We start from the raw sequence: 22,107 nt of genomic DNA on the forward strand, positions 1-22,107 counted from the left end.
CCCATGCCACTTTACAGTTTAAATGGCAAGTTAAGAATGTGCTCCTTAGTGTTGTTACACCTCTGAAGTCATCAAATGACATGTATCGCCAATATAGAAAAATAATAAAATTAAAAAAAAGGGTTGGCCCAGCAAGTGGGATTGGTATTCCAGCAAAACGACTAACAAAGTTACAATATAAATTGCATTTCTCTATTTCTCCTATTAAACAATGTTTAATAAACAAATATTACCCGAGGAATATAGATGTTGTTAGTTCTACAATGTCCACTGCTTAATTACATTAGAAAGAATAGATGGGGTAATGTATAAAAAGCATGATTTAAGCTCAAGGTTTTTTTTTGCAAAGTAATCTTTGAGCTCAGTCTACATAAACTAGAACGACTGAAGTTATAGCTACCTAATATAATAGTGACTTTTATACATAGTCTAACATTCAAGGGGTCTTTTACTTGTAAATTCAAAAGGATTTTGGCCCACCTCGCTATATCTGGGCAGTAATCATTTCAGACGGCAGCCTGGACACCAATTGTCGTAAAAGGGAGCAACATAAATACAATGGGGTTATGTATAAAAGTGTATCAACATGTTTTATTACCTGTGCACAACTTAACAGGCGAATGGCTACAGACTAGGCTATTTGCAAGGAACGGTAAATAACAGGCATGCATATCAATTAAACATAATAAAACTTGGTCCTTACAATCGGATCAAACACTCTCTCCAGTTTCAAAGAACATTTCTACACTTACTAAAATTGTGTTTCTTCTACCGAAAGGGAAACGTGAATTTTTCTTTAATATGTTCACAACTCCCCACTACTATGGGCTGCATTATAAATATTAAAGGCAACAAAACATGCAGGTCCTAAAAACAATATATATTCAATCAAATACAATTGATGAATATTAAAAAATCCCCATACCAAAATGACTTTTTATAGTGAGCAAAACTCTGCTAATATACTGTGGAAGATACATATACATCATTAAGCTTGACAAGTGTGTTTTTGAACGTTTCTACAGGTTTCCCCCCAGGAAACTCTTTAAAACACTGTTTCAATAAGAGATATACATCTCTAAATTAGAATATAATGCTCTACCAAAAAAGAAAGAAAGATTTTCTTTCAACCATTATTCTACCAATACTGTCAGGGCAGCACTTAGATCCTGCAGATAACACAGTTACATTTGATCAATTATATAAAGCAAAGCACGTTCTAAAGAACAGGTACAAAATACCAAATTTCACATATTTTATTATAACATAAAGAAGATTCATTCCTTGAGAGATTACGATAGATCAAAAAAACTTGTTATGAATCCCTCGGTCTGGGGAAACTGGCACAGTTCTTCTTAGCTTTGATGTTCAACTTGCCGAATAGGTAACATTAAATGGCAAATATTCCAGCTTGCGATTAATTAAATAAATATCAAAAACGTACTAAAGAATCTAGAGAAAAAAATTGCATTGATTTTTTTTTTAAACAAATAATCTAGTTTTCCATGTCTATTCTCATCTTTCTTTGCAAAAGGACATCACCACAGAAAATTTTTAAATGCATGGATACATACGATATTTACATAGTAAAAATGATTTTAATGTTTAAAGTGGCAAAGATTAGGTGCTGTGTTCCTCCTGCTTAACGCTCAGTGATGAGTTTTCTTTCCGCATCATGGAAGCATAAAAATTTAAACGCATTCATTTTACATATTTTCCCCCATCATTTTATCCTCCTATATTTAATTCTGTCATATATAGTTAAAGAATGTTGCAAAACTTTTTTTGGGTGTCCAGTGAGGGCATCAAAAAGGCTAACCTCAAGGGCTGTTAAAGAAATCTCTTTGAAATTTTTTAATTTTACTGTGTTGTGCATTGGTTCGTGTGTTTGGTTCATGGTTTCATTATAGCATAAAATGCGCAGCAAAAGCGTCATCTTGCAGTTGAGGGTCCCCCCCCCCAAAGTGCAGGGCACCAGTTACAATTACCTGTTCCATTATTACCCAAACATTGTCATATCACACCCTGATCGATCACCAGCTCAATTTCAATTAAACAACCAAACATTTATATTGGCTGTCAGAAAAATAGTATGAAGAACAATGAACAGATGTGGAGAAAACCCAAATAGAACATAGAAGAGACTAGAAAACCCTTGCAAAGTGTGTTCTTGGACAAAGGCACCTAAACATTCACATTAAATGGTTTCATGTCCAATTTTACTTGTCATCAGTGTTGATAGAAAACAGTGATGCTCAGACAGAATTTTGTGTGGTCAGAGCAGGTCACATAAGATTTCACTGTATAGGGACGATTATAAATAATCTCTAAAGCGCTATATTTCAAAGTATGGGTACTTTATATTACATGAGAATTACATGGATGCCTTAGAAAAGACCATATTGGCAAAGGACTGGAAATTCACTTTTCTGTTCACCAGTTTTTGGTTGCTAGCGCATCCTTTTCGCTGTGGTGGTTTTACATAAACTGCATCTGCAAAACAGAAAGCAAAATACATTTACTGATGCCAGGCAAATATCTTGCATATGTAAACCGACTTTTTCAAGAACATTATGAATCAAGCTCTAAAGATGAATACCACACTACATCCAACATAAGTCTTGAATACATGATCTATTGGGTCAACATAGATTTCATTCCATCTTCAGTAAAGACCACAAAGGTCAAAAAGCTGTAAGTATCTGTTTCTATGCTGGCCCAATATAAGATATCACCTTTGACTCAAGACTCTTTCGGGTCAATACAAAAGAAAGAAAAATGGATATTGCTGTATCATGTAAACTGATGTAACTTGACTTGTACACAAAATAGGACAGCTTATTCACCTGAGCACCAGACACAGGCGCAAATGGATTTGTTGGCCGTAATCCTGGCTGCGTATAAATCATTGGCTGAGAAACCATTAAAGGATTAGCTCCGATCTGTGCAGGAACCTAAGAAATAAGAACAAATGAAAAAAAGTAAGATACAATATGTACAATATTAATGGTGATGTAACATTAGTTGCACTCTCTAATATGTTAAATAATTCTGCTGCAGGAAGAGTTTGGCTTACCCTGTATAATGTATAGTTAAATCAGAGAGATTGTAATATATCCACAACTCTCCTTTTAGTGGATAAACTACAGATCTATAATTTTGCATTTGTGTGTAAATGAAAAAATGCAATAAAACCCACAATTACTACTATTTTGATGAGTTTTAGGCTATGCAGCAGAGCAAACTAGGTGTGATGGTCACTCGGGAAATTTAAACTTGCGCTTCACACCACTGCTTGCTACGTTTCACTTCATGACCTTCCAGGGCTGTGTTATGTTTATATTCTTTGAGTCATCTAAAATTAATCAATTTTCATTTACAGAAAGCGGTATCTGTCTTGGGACAAAACGGGGGTACACAGTTTTAACACAGTTGTTATATCCATAGCCATATAAGCCTTAAAATGTCTGTTTAAAATATGTGGACACGCCCAGGGGTACTGTAGAGAAGATTTTCGTTTATATCTGCTTAATATATTTGGGGTAGAAGATGGCTGTTCCCAGAATTTGACAGAAGAAATACAGCATCTTGCATATTGGACGGTTTCTTTACCATTCCATACACGGGCACTTGCGGCGTAGACACAGGATAGTTCACCGGAGGAGGTACCTTGTTAAAAGAGGACAATATAAGCTTTAGTATTTTTACATATGCTACAGAAATCCTACTTTTTCCAACTCGTATATTTAATAGCTAAAAACAAACAAAAAAGCTAGGTGGATTTAATAAAGTAATTCCAACCCAAACACAATTACAAATAAATCCAAAAAGCTAGCATTAGCATGTAAAATATATATATTTATAAAATGCAATTGTAAAAAACATGCTGACCTCAAAGAATAGCAAGGTTTGGTCAGTTTACCAGCAGCCAGAATGTAGGACAGAATAAGAGCTTGGTACTTGTTAGATTACATGCAAACATAAGATGAAATGTATTCAAACACCAAACGGATGGGTTAGACAAGAGCACACTTACGTATCCTGGATAGTGTACTCCATTCTAGGATGGCATAAGTAAACATCGCAAAAGACAAACAAATGAGAAAAATGGATCACATTAAACCAAGAGGGTCTTACTGGAAATGATTTTTAAAACAGTTTCCAGAGAATCATCCATTTGTCTTTACATTTTGTCATTTTTTCTGGAAAAGGTCATGTTGGTGCATGCATGCACACCAATGCACATCTTTTTAAATACAATTCAAATAGTTGGATATTATTGCAAGTGGCTCATCGAGTAACACCTGCACAAACAGGTATCACTAAGTTAAGTAGTCATTTCTGTTTTTTTCCCCAATTTGCATTTTAATTAGTAAAAGAAAAAAAAATCTTTCAGAATCTGGATTAACAATAATTGATATGCATTTTTTTTTAAATGTACCTGCATGCTACAGTACAAAATGAATGCACTTCTCTGTATATCTTACCATATGAGGAACGGGTCCTACGGGTGCAGGAGTCCATGTGGTCGAAGTGCTTGTTTTTGCTTGCCAGTTTGTGCCACCAGTTAATCTTTTCTCTGTGGGTTGATTCCACTGCATATCGGCCCTAGTGAGAAATAAATACTGCAATTTTGAATCACGATCAAGGAAGGCTATCTTTTGCAGGTATTTGTAACCTAATAACATTGCCGATATTAGTACCAGACTTTCACTAAACTCAATCCTAGTCATATACATTTCTGCTGTCCCATACCTAGCTACTCTTTAGAGGTCTAATGTATTTAGCCAATAAGTGGTACGCTAAATAGTTAAGCAGCTCCTTAAAATACACTTGTTTAACACAGAGAAACTGTAGTACCGATGTGAAATCTGAACAGGTTTTGACTTTACATGTATCCTGAAAAATCTATTTTTGCTCACCTGGGTTGTGACGCTTGTCATGTATAAGTACTACTTGAGTACACACACACACACACACACACACACACATTACATACTATATATTTTTTTTTTTTAAATACCAACACAAAAAAATATAATCACTTACTTTTTTGATGGTGTTCCCCCAAATCCAAGGTCTGAAATAAAAGAAAAATACACTTACCACTCAAAGAGAAAACACAAGCGCATTGTTAAAAGGGTGACAGAAAAGGTAACTTACTTCCCACTAGGTTAGCGAGTGAAGAATCAAGATCATTTGGCAAAAACTTTCCACTCGACTGGCTTCCCGCTGCAGGCTTCTGGCTTTGTTGGGAGACAACTGGATGCAATACATCCTCTGAAAACTGGGCCCCTGGAAATAGATTTTATTTGAAGAAAAAGAGAAATATGGCTGAAACATTAATATCAAATAAAAGAAAAAAAAAATTGTTTCCAACTTGACAGATTTACTCAGGGAGATCAAGATACAATGTAGTATTATGCAAGATTTCATAGGCAGCAGTTTGGGGATATCGGATGCCTTCCATTTTTAAACAAAAGTTCCTAGATAACATATAATATGTAGCAATTACGTTATTAGAGACATAGAGATACAATGTGAACAAAAAGCTAAATAGTACTTTTTCCCGACTGATAATAAAGTATGTTATTGAAGTTTTAGGATCAGTTTGGCAGTATTGGACTTTTCTACCTTTTAAATTGGAATTAAATAAAAGTTATATTTTAACCATTTATATTTTCTGCATTGGTAATAGATTATTGTATTGAGTTACCCCCTTAAGGAAATAAATAAAAATGAATGAGGAAATTTTAGCACTAGGAAGAGACCTAGTTGGTGACAGTTGCCAAGAGTTACATTGGGGGTTTTATTTTTCCCTGAAACCAAATATCACACTAGCTGATCATTGTGTTGTTTTCCCAGTCAAGAAATAGGATAATGGAACACCCTTAAAAATAAGATTCACAGGCATCATAAAGCATGGCGGTAAGAATATCAAGTATCAGGAGATGAACCAGCTAAACACATCTCTTGCAAGCCAAATTGCTTGGGGCAGATGGAAATACATATGGGGGATGGGGCAGAAGGTCTCCATTCATTTATTTAGGTTTGGTCTCAATTGCAAAGACACTACTCACTATTACATGCATTAAAGTGCATATGATATTTGGAGTGCCCCTTTAAATTAAACAGTGTAATGCTAGTGATATAACCAAATACAGGAAATGTGTATTCTTTTAACAAGTTACCAACATAAAAGCAATCGCTACTGTGATCACTTTTTAGGTTCTGTTAGCACATTGTTGGCCAACATGACCATCTGTGCCGATAAGTTTAATTTTGGTCAAAAATATTAATAAAATGAAAAAAAAACTCTTTTGGGGGATCTTCACATTTGAACCAATACCTTTTGCGCCTTGATTTTCATGTGCCGAAGTTTTGGCTCCAAACACAGCATCAAAGTCAACATGCATGGCGGTACTGTTGTTCTGCACAGCGGAATGCAGAGGGAAACCTAAATTTACACAAACAAGACTTGAATTCAACATTTTGCCTGTAGGTTATTTGTGTCCAAAACACACTTTCCGTATGAACCTCTTAACTGGTCCAATGATTGCTGCCTATCTGAATAAAAAGAGAGCTGAACTAGAAACGTGCTGTACTTAGACATTATGACCTATCATGTACAAGAATGCGTCAGAAACAGGGTTGCCATATGAGCCTTTTTACTCAACAAAAAACTCACACGCGAAGGGCTAAGGTACAGTGACACGTATAAACTTGGTGTGTGAGAGGCTGCCATGTTCCCCTACATCAAATTATATATTTTTATATTTAGACACTAAATTAATTTATTGAAACTACAATAACTTGTGGTGTTTGTTTTTCAGTGTAATTGTTTTCAAGGTACTTTTGACTATTTTACTTTAGGGAAGCTGAGATGAAGTACGTAATCATTACTTCCCTGTCCCAAGGCCCTATTCCTACCAAAGGGGAAGGGGGTAATCATGTATATCCCGAGAAAGGGAAGTTAAGAGCTCTTTAAATTAATTGAAATTGTTCAAGGGGAACTCTTTTTTTTTTTTTTTGAAATCCATAAAACATAAAAAATGAATTTTCAGCCAGTGTCATTTTAAGCCACATGTAAGTGTTCTAGCTCTATTTTAGCCTAATCTACTAGACAAACACCCAACACCTTATCATCCTGCTTTGTCTTAATCATCCAAGACGCTGACATTCTAAGGAAAGTCGGGGGGGGGGGGTCATCATACAAGCAGGGCTTTATTACTATTGACAGCTCAGTGTAATGCACTAGAAAGGAAAGAAATCCACTGCCTACAAGGATGACCTCCAGGTCTGCAATTATATTAGAACAAAGCGAGAAATAATAGAGTTACCACTAATTAGTCCCACAGACTGATTTGACGTAAACGCAGAAGAGCTGAATGGAGCATTCGACTTCACAACATCTTCAACAGGCTGCATATCGAAGATGTCCAAATGAGGTGGTGATCCCACACCATTAGATGAAGAGAAGGGACCTTCCGAGCAAAAGAGAAAATAATTCCGGGATGAGTCTTGGAACTAAGAGAAACTGAGTTTTTTTTGTTTGTTTAGCTAACCTTTCTGGTCATTATATACATGTCTTAGTTTTTATAGATGGAATAAAAGACAATGGACTGACAAATCTTACGATTATTTCTGTGAATTTATGTTTGTCTCAAAGCAAGTAAGGTCTAAAAGCAAATAAAATGCTGACATTACAAATACCACCAAGACATGTTGTATAGCTTTAAAGACCGCTGTACAGTGAACGTTACGGGCCTTTACCAACGATGTTTAAAATCCGTACCTCCCCATGTACTGTGGGCAGACGTGGCAATTGCAGGGGTGCTTTGTACAGTTGGCACAAACGCAGGCTGGAGGTCAAACAGATCACTGCTAAGGTTGGGCATGCTGAAAGACAAAATAAACAGAAGATAAAACTTCTATATACACCCTTCCTATACACCCCTCTGACTCCTCCCCCCTCCCATACACCACTCTGCCTCTCTCCCGGCTCCCTGATGTTTTGTAAACCTCCGTTGCTGACAGGCACTTTCACTAGAAGCCTCAGCGTAAGTGAAGGGCAGTAACGGAGGCTGTCTGTGCGCATCGCACAGACCCCCACCAGCTGACAGGATAATCCTCTGCAGGAGGCCTCGATTCTCTGTCAGCCGGCGGGGGTCTGCACAGACAGCCTCCGTTACGCCCCTTCACTTCAACTGGGGCTTCTACATCATGTGATGCTGCCACTGCATCGTAGGAGCGGAAGTGGAGGGGAGAGGCGGAAGTTGTCTGTGCGCATCGCACGGACACCCACTGGCTGACAGTGAGGGGAATCCAGGTCCCCTGCAGCGTTGCGGGGGATCTGGATTCTAGTGTTTTAATCCGATCTCTGTTTGAAGTCGGATTATATAAGGAGAGGAGTTTTTCAGAGCATTTGCTCTGAAAAAAACCTTTTTATAATCGATAAAAATCGATTCGACTAATCGACAATGAAAATAGTTGTCAATGATTTTCATTATCGATTATTATCAATTTTATCGATTAGTTGTTTCAGCACTACAAATATCCTTACATCCTACTTCCATTACAATCCATAACCATTAATACCCTCTTCTCACCTGTTGGTTGTGGGTGCAGGTGCTGTAAATAAGTCTACTGCTGCAGAGGTATTCACACTTTTCCCAGATAAAGTACTTGGTGAAGCTGATGTAGATGTTGAATTTGGCACCACAGAAATCTCTCTAAGTCGTTGCTCCTGTTAAAAATGACAAAAAAAAAAAAAAAAGTCATTGTTTAAAACAGGAAAACAATTCCATCATGACGGTGATAGCAATAAACTATTGGCCCATTGCTTTAAGAAAGTGTCATCAATCTTAGTTGGCCCTCACAGCAGTGGTGAGCACATCCCGCTATCCTGTGCATGGGTTATAAGACATATAATGCAAGTATTTTTGTGGTAAATAAATACGTACGTGGTATCAACAATTTCCCTTTATATTTTTATAGGGGTAATTCTTTGCTAACAGTGTTAACCCTATATTATCCTATTTAAGCAACATACCTCTCAAGGTCATGCTTGTTTAACCTCTTATGGACCTTGGCTTTTTTACATCTGCAGGACAAGCAATTTTTGTCCTCCTCCCTTGTTTTACTTCAAGCCTAACTTCCGTCTTTCTTATTAAGTGTACACTAATTACCCACAACAATATCTAATAGAAATAAATCATTAAAAACTAAGTAAACGGGGAAAAAAATTCAGCTTAGTAGTTTTGTAATGTGTCAATACAATTTTAAGAAACTGAGAAAATGCTTATAAAACCCAGCCCACAAGCAGCATTTTGTTTTGAACACCTTTCATACCTTAAGTGCTTGTAGTCTTGCCTGCTCCTCTTCAAGGGCCTGTTGTCTCTCCTTTTCGTCCATTTTACTAAAGGACAACCCAGTGGTAGCGAGAGACGAAACAGCACTGGATAAAGTGCTTGCTCTAAATCGAAAAAAAGATAAAAGCACCCATAAAAAGGTTTGCATGACAACATTTGCTCAAATGACTCTCAACATATGCTATTGTAAGGTGTAAAAAAAATACCTTAAACATGGAATTTGAAGGCACACAAGAACCGTAATGGCCCATCTAGTCTATCCTCCTGTAAACACTCGATTCAAGTTAGTCACATCCCCTGCATGTTTAAATTCTCTTACTGTATTGGCCCCTATACATTCTGCTGGGAGACTGCTCCCTTTATTTACCACCCTTATAAAAACTACTTGCAGTAAAAGCTGTTAAGGATTATATGCATGTGCAGGTTCCTGGTCCCATTAAGCCTTAACCAGCACTCCCATCCCATTGCGCTCTAAATATTTAATTAGGCATACAAAAGACAACACACACAACCCATAAAATAAATGTGGCCGGAAAGAACAGAGCATATTATCATCCACACCATTTCAAGAACACAGTATTGAGCTTTCTATCAGTGGATGTACATGCAACTAAACATTGATCTTGGATACGATCAGGTATTTTTAAGGGTTATCAACAGGTTCCTCTTACCAGCCTGACAATACCAAAGAGAAAAACCCTGCGTTCCAAGAGAAAAGACCACTTTGGGCAACTCACCGGCTAGCTGCCGAGAATTCTTTTGTTTTCTTGCCTTCAAGAGATGCCAAGTGTTGTTCAAGTGCGTCCAGCAAACTGCTGGGTGCCTGGAGATGAACCATCATATTATTTGCACATATTACACAAAAAGCTGAAGAAAAAATGTTTTAAAGACCTTTCTATAAGACACTATTGATATAATGGCTTACATGTATAGCGCAACATGCTGAAAAACTGACAGAAACCACTGTTCTACATTTAAGTGTACAGCGCAAGTGTAGTTGATTCAATGTGCATTTTGTACATGCACATTAATATGTGAAGGACAAAACTGGCAAGAGGAATACTCAAGAAAATATATAATAATGATATGTTATAATAACATGGCTACTTATGAATACATTTTACCTGCCTTCGCCAGGTCACTCACATGCATCTGCTGCAGCAATATATTAAGGCTAGTGATATGCAACAGAGCAGCACCGTTGGGAAATAATTTAACGTTCATCACATCAGATGACCCATAACATTAAGTAATGTATGTGTCTCCTACATCTCAAATACATAACTGTAATAATAAAAGCAAAACAAAAAAGTATAGTTTTATGTCACATATATTTCCATATAAGACGTTTATACGGAAGAGAAAGCTTCTCAGGATAATGAATGAGACACACAGAGGCAGAGAAAGAATGAACGAGATTAAATTAACGTGGAATGCACACTGACCTGAGTAAGATCTGGAATATCACCCTGATCAATTCCAACTTGCTGAATTCACAAAAAAGGAGGGGGGAAGAAAAGTGTACATTACTTCATGCAGTGGCAATGGAGAGTGCTATGGGTTTTGAGTGTTCACACACATTGTGACAGTAAGAGGGGCATTACTAACTTTCCGAACTGGTACAGTCGCACTTGCCGACAAGAGTTATGTGCAATTACGTCAATGAATATCAAGCAATTACCAATTGGTCTATAGACTCGTTGTCAAGTCAAAACCGTACTTATCATGCAATTTCTGCTGGTGCATACCAATACATAAGGATTCTGTGTCCATTCTCTATCCATACAGAAAGAAACGCAATGAATGGCATTTATTTATATTAACAATGTGAAATGATTTTTAAAGGTCGCTGTTGGCCACAATACAAAAAGAGCAGAAATGAAAATGGCATCAAGCAGAAAGTGTTACACGCTGTGGGATTTGCTAAGCATTCCGGGACCATCTGAAAGCAAAGTTATTTTTCTTTCTTTGGCATTCAGTTTTTTTTTCATGCACACATGCTACTGTACCAGTGCCAACAGCTAAATAAGGCCCCTTTGATGCTAAACGGACAATCCATACCTCTGCCACTTTGAGGAATTCAGAAAGTTTGGTCATCCGAGCAAGAAATTTCTTATATATATCCAAGGCATCTTTGCACTGGTTCTTTTTCATATCAAAATACTTTTCTGCAATAAAAAAAAAAACCCTCAACATTTAAAAACAGCATTCAGCCAAACAAGAGTTTACAGGCTGGGGGAACCAACGCAGGCAAAGATTTCATTAAAGACGTAATTAAAAGGCGACACATACCTAGCAAGTTAATCACACCTTCATTGTAAGCAGCAAATAACCGGATGGAATCTTTGAAAAGAAGCATAAAGCCTGTGTTTATAACACCATTTGTAAGCTCGTTTGGGTTTGCCTACAGTAAAAAGGAGGAGAAAAAAGGAAAGATGCAAAGTGAAAGAAAATCAATACGCTGTTAAAGTTTTACTAAAATGCAAACGCTTTTATTTTATTTTTTTTACAACCTACATCAAAATCTAGAAGAGCATCCAGTTGGTTTTGAATGATAGGGAGAGTCTTCAAGAGTTTTTCCGTAACCATAGTTCTCATCACACCATCTATCCTGTAAGAAGCAGCAAATTGGTTAAACAGCACACACATTGATGATTACAAATTAAAAGACAAATTGCTAAGCGACATTACCCTCGTTTCATTTTGGTGAAGTCAACTGCTACAAGTCTGTAGGAAAGTGCTTTTTCATTTAAATATCGACTGTATCTCCTGATAAATGTCGACATGTCATAGCCTATAAAAGAAATTAAGTTAATTGTATTTAGTGAAAATAGACCCCCCCCGGCAACATTTTGACATGTGGTCCTTTGCACGCTAGGAAAAAAAAAAAAGTTATATTTAAAAGTTCAATTAAAAGTAATTTTAGCTACAGTGTACAGGAACTAGAGCAGGTAGTCTTTGGTTATACTGCTAAGAGACACGAGATTGTTACTGGAGCGCTTAGCGTCTCCCAAGGGCACTGAAAGTGCTGATACGGATGTGCAGCGTCATATGGGCAATCGTAATACATTAGAAAAAGCATGTATGTTTCTGAAATCTACTACAAGTTTGAGAAGTCGTAGCTTTATGATGATGATGATGATGATGATGATGATATTATCAGCTATTATTTGCAAATGAAAAGATAAGAGATTTACCTTGCAAAGCACCTTTATCTAAGAAGTTGTTGAGATTAAATAATGTGTTTCTGGATGCAAGATACTGAATAAATCTCTGAAAACAAAAAAGAATAAAGAAACAAAATTGTTAATAACAGTAACAGATTATGAGCATATAAACTAAAAATAGGGGAATTTATTACAAAGGACTAAAACACGATTGATACGGTGATACGAAACATACTAGATTCCCAATTAATTATGTACTAACAGGAAGCTAGATGGATTTCTCCAACAAAACTCACTCTTTTTGCTACCAGCATTGAAGACACGCATGCAATGATAACGTCCTGTCTAGACTAATGCAATGCTTTGCTCATTGGTCTTCCTGCTTTACAGACTACTTCTACAATTTGTACTAATACTGATGCCTCAGCTATAAAACAGCCCACCACCTGTAAAATTCTCATCCTTGCCTTGAGGGCTCTTCAGGGCTTTTTCCAATACTATATTTCACCTCTGATGATGCAATATAGCTTCATGTTCTCCACATCCCATTTATAGTCTGTGTCTCCTTCAACTAAAAGGCTCTGCTCCATAACTCCATCTACCACGGCCATTTATTCTAAGCTACCACAACATCTTCAGTAAACTACAATCTTAATTGTAGCTCCACAGAAGCTTACAAGAGCACTATTGGGAATCCTGTAAGTCACACTTACCTCCAACTGTATCTGTATGTCCAACCACCACTCCTGAGACTGTAAACCTCCTTTCCTTATGTATTCATGACCACTGTACCCCGATAGAAATGTCTGCAAGCTACCATACTCCTATGCCTGCACTTATTGTAACCCCCCTTATTATGCAATAAGTACATAAACATATATGCATGGCATGTGCAAAACATTTTTTACTCATTTCTGGGAACATCCACACACCAAAAGCTTACAAGGTCTTGTTTACCATGCCACTGATTTAAAAATAAAACTATTACAAAACCAAAAAGAATGAAGATTTTACATCATTTCTGCAGCTGTAAAGGCTTATTTGTGGGGATAGTAACTGTTTTTATAAAGTTAGAAAAAAAAAGCACACACACATCACAATTGTAGACAGCTACACAAACTAGTTTACTAAAGTAAAGTTGCATTTACCAATCCACCTTACCTCATTGCCGTACATCATGAGGTGGTGTGTTGTGATTAGGGCTTTGAACACAACAACCCAACTCCCATTAGCGGTCCTTTCGAAGAGGGTGTCAGCCAGCTGCGGTATGTTTACGTTCATTTCATTCGTACACTGTATAAGATCTGTCAAAAAAAAAAAAAAAAGTCAAGTTTAATGAGCATAAAATTCAAATTGCATGTTGTATCAAATTGTACATGTGAACTAACGTATTTCTAAACATTTTGTGTAAAGTAAGAAGCACTAACCAGTTATTTGTCCAGTGGTTTCTTTCTTGCACGAGAGATAGCTAATTACACACACACATATATATATATATATATATATATATATATACATATATATATATATATATATATATATCTCACACACCTCAATATATTAACCCCTTAAGGACATATATTGTTTTTTTCCAGGAAAAGACAGGCTTTCTACAGATCCCATGTTTTGATCATATTATCTAATTTCCTATAAAGAAAAATAAAAATAAAATACAATATGATGAAAAATTGGAAAAAAAACCCTCACTCACTTTTATTTGAAAAACCTTTTACTCATCCAAAAAAACTGCTAAATAGATTCTACTATTTGTCCTGAGTTCAGAAATACAAATGTTTTCATGTTTTTTTGCTTTTCTCTGCAACTTATGGGGCAATAAGTACAGGTAGCGTTTTGCTATTTCAAAACCATTTTTTTCCCCAAATCAGGTCATTCTGCGCAATGTGCTATTCTGGGTATCTTTGAAGCCGGCCAATGCAATGTACCCCATCAAACCATATATTTTTTGAAAACTAGACACCCCAAGGTATTTCAAATGCTAGTATTTTAACCATCTCCATGAACGAGATTCTACCACCATCCTTTGCCAAAGTTTGTGGTAGTCATTTCTTTTGTATTTTTTCCAAACAAATTGTACTTTCCAATTAAAACCACTTTTGGTTTTAATTGGAAAGTACAATTTGTTACATGTACAGTATCTCACAAAAGTGCAGGCTGCACACTCACTACTTTACATTGTAGCAGAGAGTCATTTCTTCAGTGTTGTTACATGAAAAGATATAAAAATATTTACAAACATGTAAGGGGTGCACTCACTTTTGTGAGATACTGTATATGCACACGTGCATGCATGCATGAAGAAGAAAAAGACCGTTTCTTCTTTACATAAAAAGGGCAACTTAGTAGAGCTCAAATCCAAATCTGGCATGGCAGGTGAACTTGTGTGAATTTTTAGAACTATATTTATGCACAAAACACAAACTCGGCTGGCATAGCAAATTTGGATTTGGGCTCATACTGTTTTTATTCACTTTGCCGCCTGCTGTAAAACATAAGGAGTCTACAAATGCTAAAATGATTTTGTGACTGCCGAGGTATTCCAAACAATGTAAAAAGAGTCCTTAGAACTACGGAAGTCCCATTAAAAGTTCTAAAGTTATAACAAACACATGGTAGAGCATTACTGAAGTTTATTTCAATCAATCACATCCAGTATATCCTGTGCACAGAATTCAGACAAAGGCCAACTTTAAAAATGTTTATTTTTTGTTGCCCATTGTACAGCACTGCCTGTTGTGTGGGAAAGAAAACCTATTTTACAGGTAGGACAGGCACCACACACCTCGAACAGACGCAGGAGCCCCAGGCTGGCAGGCTACTACTTTTAGAGGTCGTCCGGCATTGCGTTATGTGACCCTGCTCTGCCTCCTGGCAGCATATAGAGAGGAAAAGCTATAGAGCCAGTAAACAAGTCGAGCAGATGAAACCGTAGCCACCAGGAAGCAATTCCTACAGGGTTCGGCAAGCCCCAGCATAAGGGATATTTTATTCTACACAAAACAATGTCATTACTTCATGGCAGTTAACACGTTCTTCTTATGTTGGCGGTGAGATAAAATATTTCGTTACCAAATTCACGATGAATTATGAAGGCCCAAACCCGGAGGAACACCTGAAAACAGGGCCAAGCTGTCAAGAGTCACATTTCTTGAATGTCCGCTTGCTAATTACATAGGACGTTACGCAGGCCCAAACAGAGCTTGTCTGGCAGGGAAGACTGCTGGGTTTAGTGCCTTACGACAAAAGTCCGGTCAGCGATTTGAAATCTTGTATCTAACGAACCACTCCATTGTAGGTCGACACTCACTGCTTACAGAACTTAAGTACTTGTTGCTTTAAGGCGAAACTAACTTGCTAAGTCAGTGATGTTAAACTCAACCTGAATGTTGTGTCAAAATAAGCACCAGCCCCAAGGTATTGGTGTTAAGCCAGCCCCTGCCGTATTTTCACGCGTCATTCAGTAAGATGCCCTCGGACTGCTGTTGATGTCTGTATTGTACTCTCTGCAGATGTTCTGTGGCCACATACTATAAAGTCCCTGCTGTCCACCGTTCTCCTGTAATTCACATCAGGACCATATCGAGTATAAGGAGGGTTCTTTGACTCAAAGGGTGCATGTGTCTATCCTCGCTTCTGTCTTCTAAGTGACAATGGATGATGACTCAAAGGACCATGGGTAGTGACATCAGGCACATCTCATTAGCCCAAAGCAAAACGGGCTGTAGTCACAGTTTTGTTGATATGGTACTCTGTGCGTGCATATTCTGTACAGGCTAAAAGTGTCCTAAACAGTATTCATGTTGGCTGTTTCTATATACAGACACTGTGCGTGATGTATGTATGTGGCTAATTATGTTTAATGTGTGTCATTTTGCCAAGAGCTGCATGTGTGTTAGCGTGTACCTTAGTGTGACAGAGAGAGGTCTGTATGAGTGTACATCAGCGGCACTGGTCTGTGATAAGAGTTGTCAGTTTGAGTTTCCAGCAGTCAAGCTGAGAGCAATCAGCCTGATTTGTCATCGGTGTGGTCAGGAGCGGACAGCATTTAGTGTGTTTGGGTGCGGCTGAGTGTGTTTAGTGTGGTTAAGGGTGGTTGGTGTGTGAATTTTCATCTCATAGGTTTTTCTGTGAGAACAGCTGAACTGATGTAGCATACTTATTTTATTATATTTTAACCCTTGCAGTGTAGAGTAATGACTGCTCCTTACTCTCAAGGCCTGGATGCTAGAGACAATAACAGTTTTAATAAGAGGTGACAAAGGCAAGAGATAATTTTATCGTTTGCACAACAAACAAGTTACAAATAATTTGAGAAAGGAACTAAACCATCAGAAAGAGGAAATGATGTACATTCTGGCAAATATGTTCAAAGGCTCTTGGCCTTGACAAGTGTAAGTCCAAAAACCATGAGAAATGAAAGAGAAAAAAACTTTTCATTCAAGATATTCACAGTTGTATACTATACCAACTTATTTTTTGTTGTATATAATTTGATATTAATACTTAGTCAACAATACCTGACTTTTTAGTGGTATGTTTTATATACATACACAGACTCTTCACACCAAAACCTCAATTAACCTTTGTATTTAACAACAAGAGTATGAACAATTCAACGCAGTTATTTGGGCAGGGAGCAGGGAGCGTCAAGACGCCGCTCCCATGACCCGGAGGAGCGCTAAGTTCCCAGGTATGGTTCTTAATTGCTTCTATACGCTTTTTTTTAAAAATTAATTATTTTTATAAAAAGTCAAAGCCATGACATTATGTGGTAGAAGATGATATGCTACATGTATAGCAAGTTAATATTATTATTTATTGCTTTATATAGCGCTGAATTCTGGTAGAGCCTTGGTATGTTCATTACGATACCACAAAAGCAGAACTCTAGTCCTTTGAAGCAGAGCCTAGACCTTTCATGTCCTAATTCACAAGCCAATCAACAGGTTTTTCTTTTACTCGGGTGCTGTCACAAATCCGTGCCACAATAACAACGCTTGTAAGATAAATCCATTACAATGACAGCATGTCTACGAGGACCTTTCAATCATGAGTCCATGGGGGGGGGGTGGCTCTAATGTATATACAAGACTTCAGTAGCATACGGATACGCAGAAAAGTCCTTTCCAATACACTTTGAGACACAAGGTACCATGCATGTACTATTATTGTGATAGAGCTACTAGAGTAAAGTTGGCGCCTGTGTGCCACAAGTACAGTTATTTCCCGATCTATGGAAGTGTGACTATTAGAAAGCACGGGTCCGAGCCACTATACGCATGCAATTATCCCTAGCTGATACTAGAAAGCTTGGATATTATCTGGAACACTACAGCAGAGCAGGATGCCAGTCTTGCCACAATAAGATTGCGCACGCACATACCACCTATTTGTGATCTGCGTAAAAGTACAGGTCTGTGCCCACGTTACAATGCATCAACTACCATGCAGACACAGACTTCAATCCATGTGTCTATTACGGGTCCGCATAAAACATTAATGGATGTCCATCTTTCTCCCCGCATCCAAATACACAGGAACAGCCACGGAACATCCATTTCAGTGCAGCTACTCAGTAGCAAGTGTATATTATTGATACGACCTAGTTATACCTATACATTACCAATAATTACACATATATACACACACAAGTGTGAAGTTCCCGCGGCATCATTTGTGATACAGATATATACTTTTACTGCTGCGTGAAACTGAATACTGTCATTTCTGGTTAATAAGTGGAAGGGCTTCCCAGCAGCAGTGGAAGGGGTTTCTAGAGCGAGGGAATTACACATGCATGCGACAGATATAAAGCTGCCTCAAATCTAAGGCAAGACCAAGGACTGATTAAGGGCCGAGTCTCTACATCAGGAAAAAAACGGGAAGACTATATGGGCCGAACAGATCTTATCGGCCAAAATAAATTCTGTGTGTCTACAATCACACATTAATACCAGATTATGCCAATACCATACAGCAAGATAGCATTATTGCCCCACACATATTACAATGAAAATCCTAGCAAACAATACCATAGAACATGTACCTTTACAATAGATCACATTCCTTAACATACATACGCCATTCACACACACACACACTCGTTCCCTCCAGCTTGTAGGGGCCTCTTTACCTAATGTCTGACAGCCCCTTTGAATGTAGTGTAAGAATTAATAGAGAAATAATAATAATTAACACGGAGAGGGTACAGAAATAACTCATTTCACAGAATTATCACGGGGACGTTTCTCAGTATCATTCTGATACCGGTTTCATAAACGTGTCAGACTGAGATGTAAAATGAGTCTCCTGCGCTTCCAGACAGTGCAGTCTACATTCTCTATAAGGACAATACATATTGCCACTATATGCTAATATAGCCAAGAGGAGGAAATAAATCACAGAGCAAGAGGCCATCGTAATATACATATCATGCCTGGAGACAGGAGTATAGCGGGTACAATGCCGGGCACACTTACAGTCCAAGTGCTTCTTCTTGGGCCCCATCACTTCATGAGTGGTCGCCTTGCAGACGGCTTTGGCCACGGCCGAGCCGGTGACACTGTGCTGAGCCGCCGTGATACGGTCTGTGATTGACTGCCCCGACATCCTCCGAGCTGACTGATTCTCACGCCTCCGGGCCTACACACACCTGGAAAAGAAGCCCTGCACACCGGCTCAGCCGCACTGAGCTCCAACCTGCTTCCCCTCGCCCGGTTCCGGGTCACCGTGTTACGAAGCGGAGGCTGGTCCCTTTGAGGTGACCCGGCCGGGGAGAAATGGTGCACTCTTTCAGGCTCTCTCTCTCTCTCTTTCACACGTCCTAGGTTTTCTCCACTCTCTCTTCCTCGGCTTCTTTTCCGGTTTCTCACTCCCCCCCCCTCTTCTCTAATATTATTATTTATTTAATTTTTTTGCTTCACACTTCAGTCCTGAGACAAAATGGCGGCACGCTGTCACGTGACGGGGAGCTGCGTAGGAGCCGGTTGTTAAGGTGGTTCCACCTGGTGACCCGGGGTGCGTACAGTGGAATGTTTAGGCGCCGGTGTCTGACAGTGAACAGGGCAGGCTGAGGGCTGGGCTGGGAGTGGGCATGTCACGTGAAATATAAAGCTCACTTAAGGTGGACTAGAAGCTGCAGACTCGTTCGCATATATGTATTTGTGTGTGTGTGTGTATATATCTAAATATATACACACACACACCTATATAGGTGTGTGTGTGTATATATCTAAATATATATATATATATATATATGTATGCCAGGGCTTGAGAAATTTGTGTAGGAGCCAGACAATTTGCTTACCAGAAAGTACACACATAGAGATCAATGTAAAATTTATGCAGCGCTTGTTAAAGTACCGTATATATATATATAGTTAGATATAGATATATATAGTATGTGTATAGATATATAGATATATATATACCGTATCTGCTCGAAAATAAAAAGGTTTTTTTAGAGCAAATGCACTGAGAAAAACCCTTCGTCTTATATAGGGGTCTAGGGGATGCATTGATAAGTTGGGGGGGCAGAGTGACATATCGGCATCAGTGGTATGAAGGCATATCAGGGGGGTATAAGGCATATCAGGGGACAGTGTGGCATATCAGGGGGTATAAGGCATATCAGGGGGGCAGAATGGAATTCCTAGGGGCAGAGTGGCAAGTCTGGGGGCGGATGTGTAAAACTGGTCAGATAACTTGGGGGGAAGGCTGGCAAATAAAAATAAGAAATACATTTTTCTCAATCATAGTTTTTATTAAATATGAAAAAAATTGTTTTGTGAATAGTAATGTGAATTAATATTTACTAATAAAGTGTTTTTCCTATAGAGTAGTCTTATATTTTTTCTTTAATCAAGCAAATACAGTATATGTGTATATATATATATATATATATATATATATATATTCACACACATACATACACATGTATAAATATACAGTTTCACCTTCGTCCAACCTTCTTCCATTCCCCAGAGGACAGACAGCTATTGATAGCTTGGTATTTAGCCTCATTAATTATTAGGTATAAACGAAAATGCCATGCAATGGTTTTTTTTTTTACATCCACGTTATAGATCCTTGGGACATTAAAAACTTAGTTTTATCTGGAATGTCTCTAATAAAAATTCTAAAGTAACTATTACGTGATGTATTTTTCAGTATATTGAAGTACTCTTGGAATAACCAATAAAATGCTCATAAAAGGGACACGCCAGCCATCATATGCCTTTTAATGATGCATGTGATACCGAGAGGTCCCTTTAATGCAGTGGTCATTTGAGACCTCGAAGGGTCTCTGTACGCCTATGATATTTCATTAAAGCAGTTTCCAGCTACAGTAGTCACTTACACTATTAACAACATCTGCACTGCATTTCTGACCCATTTACTGTTATTTTAATGGACAACATTTGCTTTTCTTAAAAAAATGAAAACAAATATTTCTAAGATACGCTAAACTTTTGAACATTAGAAAAAATGGAACATATGTTAACGAGTGGGTATAAATGTTTAAGATACATCGCAAACTATGAAAATGATCATAATTTTTATTATGATAGTTGTCAACACTATTTTAAAATAATTATTACTCAGAATTTTTTTTATTTCCATAATGGGTACACATGGCCATATTTGTAGCTTTTGGAAGGGCTACTATTAAGCATAACTTTTTACCCATATATGTTCTTTTCAACTAGCTGCCACAGTGTATAGGTGAAACGTTACCCTCTACAAAGTGACGCCTTGTCATTTTTCAATGCCAGATAAGGTTTAGGCTAGTCTTACATTGTTTACTGTTGATGGATTATTTAAGGTGCTTTAGTTCTCTTGTGTGAAATTAGGTTTACTTTTTGAAATGCTTCAAAATTTATTTTCATGGAACACTGAAGCGGACAGTTTGTAGCAATTTCTATGATGGCTTTCAAGAGACTCAGAACTCTGTAAAACCTACTGGTGCTTCACTTAACAGTCTTGGATTTTTTGCAATTTCTCTAATCATTGCACAGTCTGACCTTGGGGTGAATTTGCTGGGACGTCCACTTCTTGGAAGATCATACTGAATTATACTTCAGCCCCAGAGTCTCCATTGAAGGATCCCACTGAAACGCTCACCTTTGACTAATGAACTTATATTCCAGGTGTGTCAAGTTTTTTCTGCAGTGGACCACTTCATCAGAAATGTATGTGGGTGTGGGCTGCACTAATTTTTGATTGAGAGAAAATATACAGCATGACTCCTTTCATTATATAGTGATCCAACTCAGAAGTGGTGCAGCATGGCCCCCTATGTTTATATAGGAAGCCAGACACAGATGGCGGTACAGCATGGCTCCGAGAGGATGGGCCCAGAAGCTCTGCCCCTTTGGGAAAGTACAATAGGGGTCAGAATAATGCTGACAGACTCGAGGAGAAAGAGAGGTGCAGAAACTCTTCTCTCTCTTCTCAAATTCGAGATGCGGGTTCCACTGCAGATCTCATGTGGGCTGCACCTTGATATTGAGGCATTCAGCAAATTGCTGCAGGGGCTCCGTATGATTGCT

At 38.0% G+C, this 22,107-nt stretch overlaps 1 protein-coding gene across 1 annotated transcript; it reads right to left on the reverse strand.

Moving 5' to 3' along the window:
- Positions 1-5,045: 5,045 nt before the first annotated feature.
- On the reverse strand, positions 5,046-19,165 carry LOC149298127 (phosphatidylinositol-binding clathrin assembly protein-like). The gene is made up of 16 exons (XM_089487593.1): positions 19,036-19,165; positions 13,700-13,842; positions 12,569-12,644; positions 12,063-12,165; positions 11,889-11,982; positions 11,664-11,775; positions 11,433-11,539; positions 10,817-10,858; positions 10,109-10,194; positions 9,352-9,475; positions 8,610-8,746; positions 7,796-7,899; positions 7,341-7,484; positions 6,350-6,457; positions 5,164-5,280; positions 5,046-5,080 (listed from the first exon to the last, which is right to left on the reverse strand). Exons 1-16 carry the CDS (start codon positions 19,163-19,165, stop codon positions 5,046-5,048), a joined length of 1,662 nt encoding a protein of 553 aa, XP_089343719.1.
- Positions 19,166-22,107: the final 2,942 nt, after the last annotated feature.

This window comes from Sceloporus occidentalis, unplaced genomic scaffold (assembly GCF_023333645.1).
Source record: "Sceloporus occidentalis isolate IW3139 unplaced genomic scaffold, rSceOcc1.0.p SCAF_34, whole genome shotgun sequence".
In the NCBI taxonomy this organism is placed as follows: domain Eukaryota; kingdom Metazoa; phylum Chordata; class Lepidosauria; order Squamata; family Phrynosomatidae; genus Sceloporus; species Sceloporus occidentalis.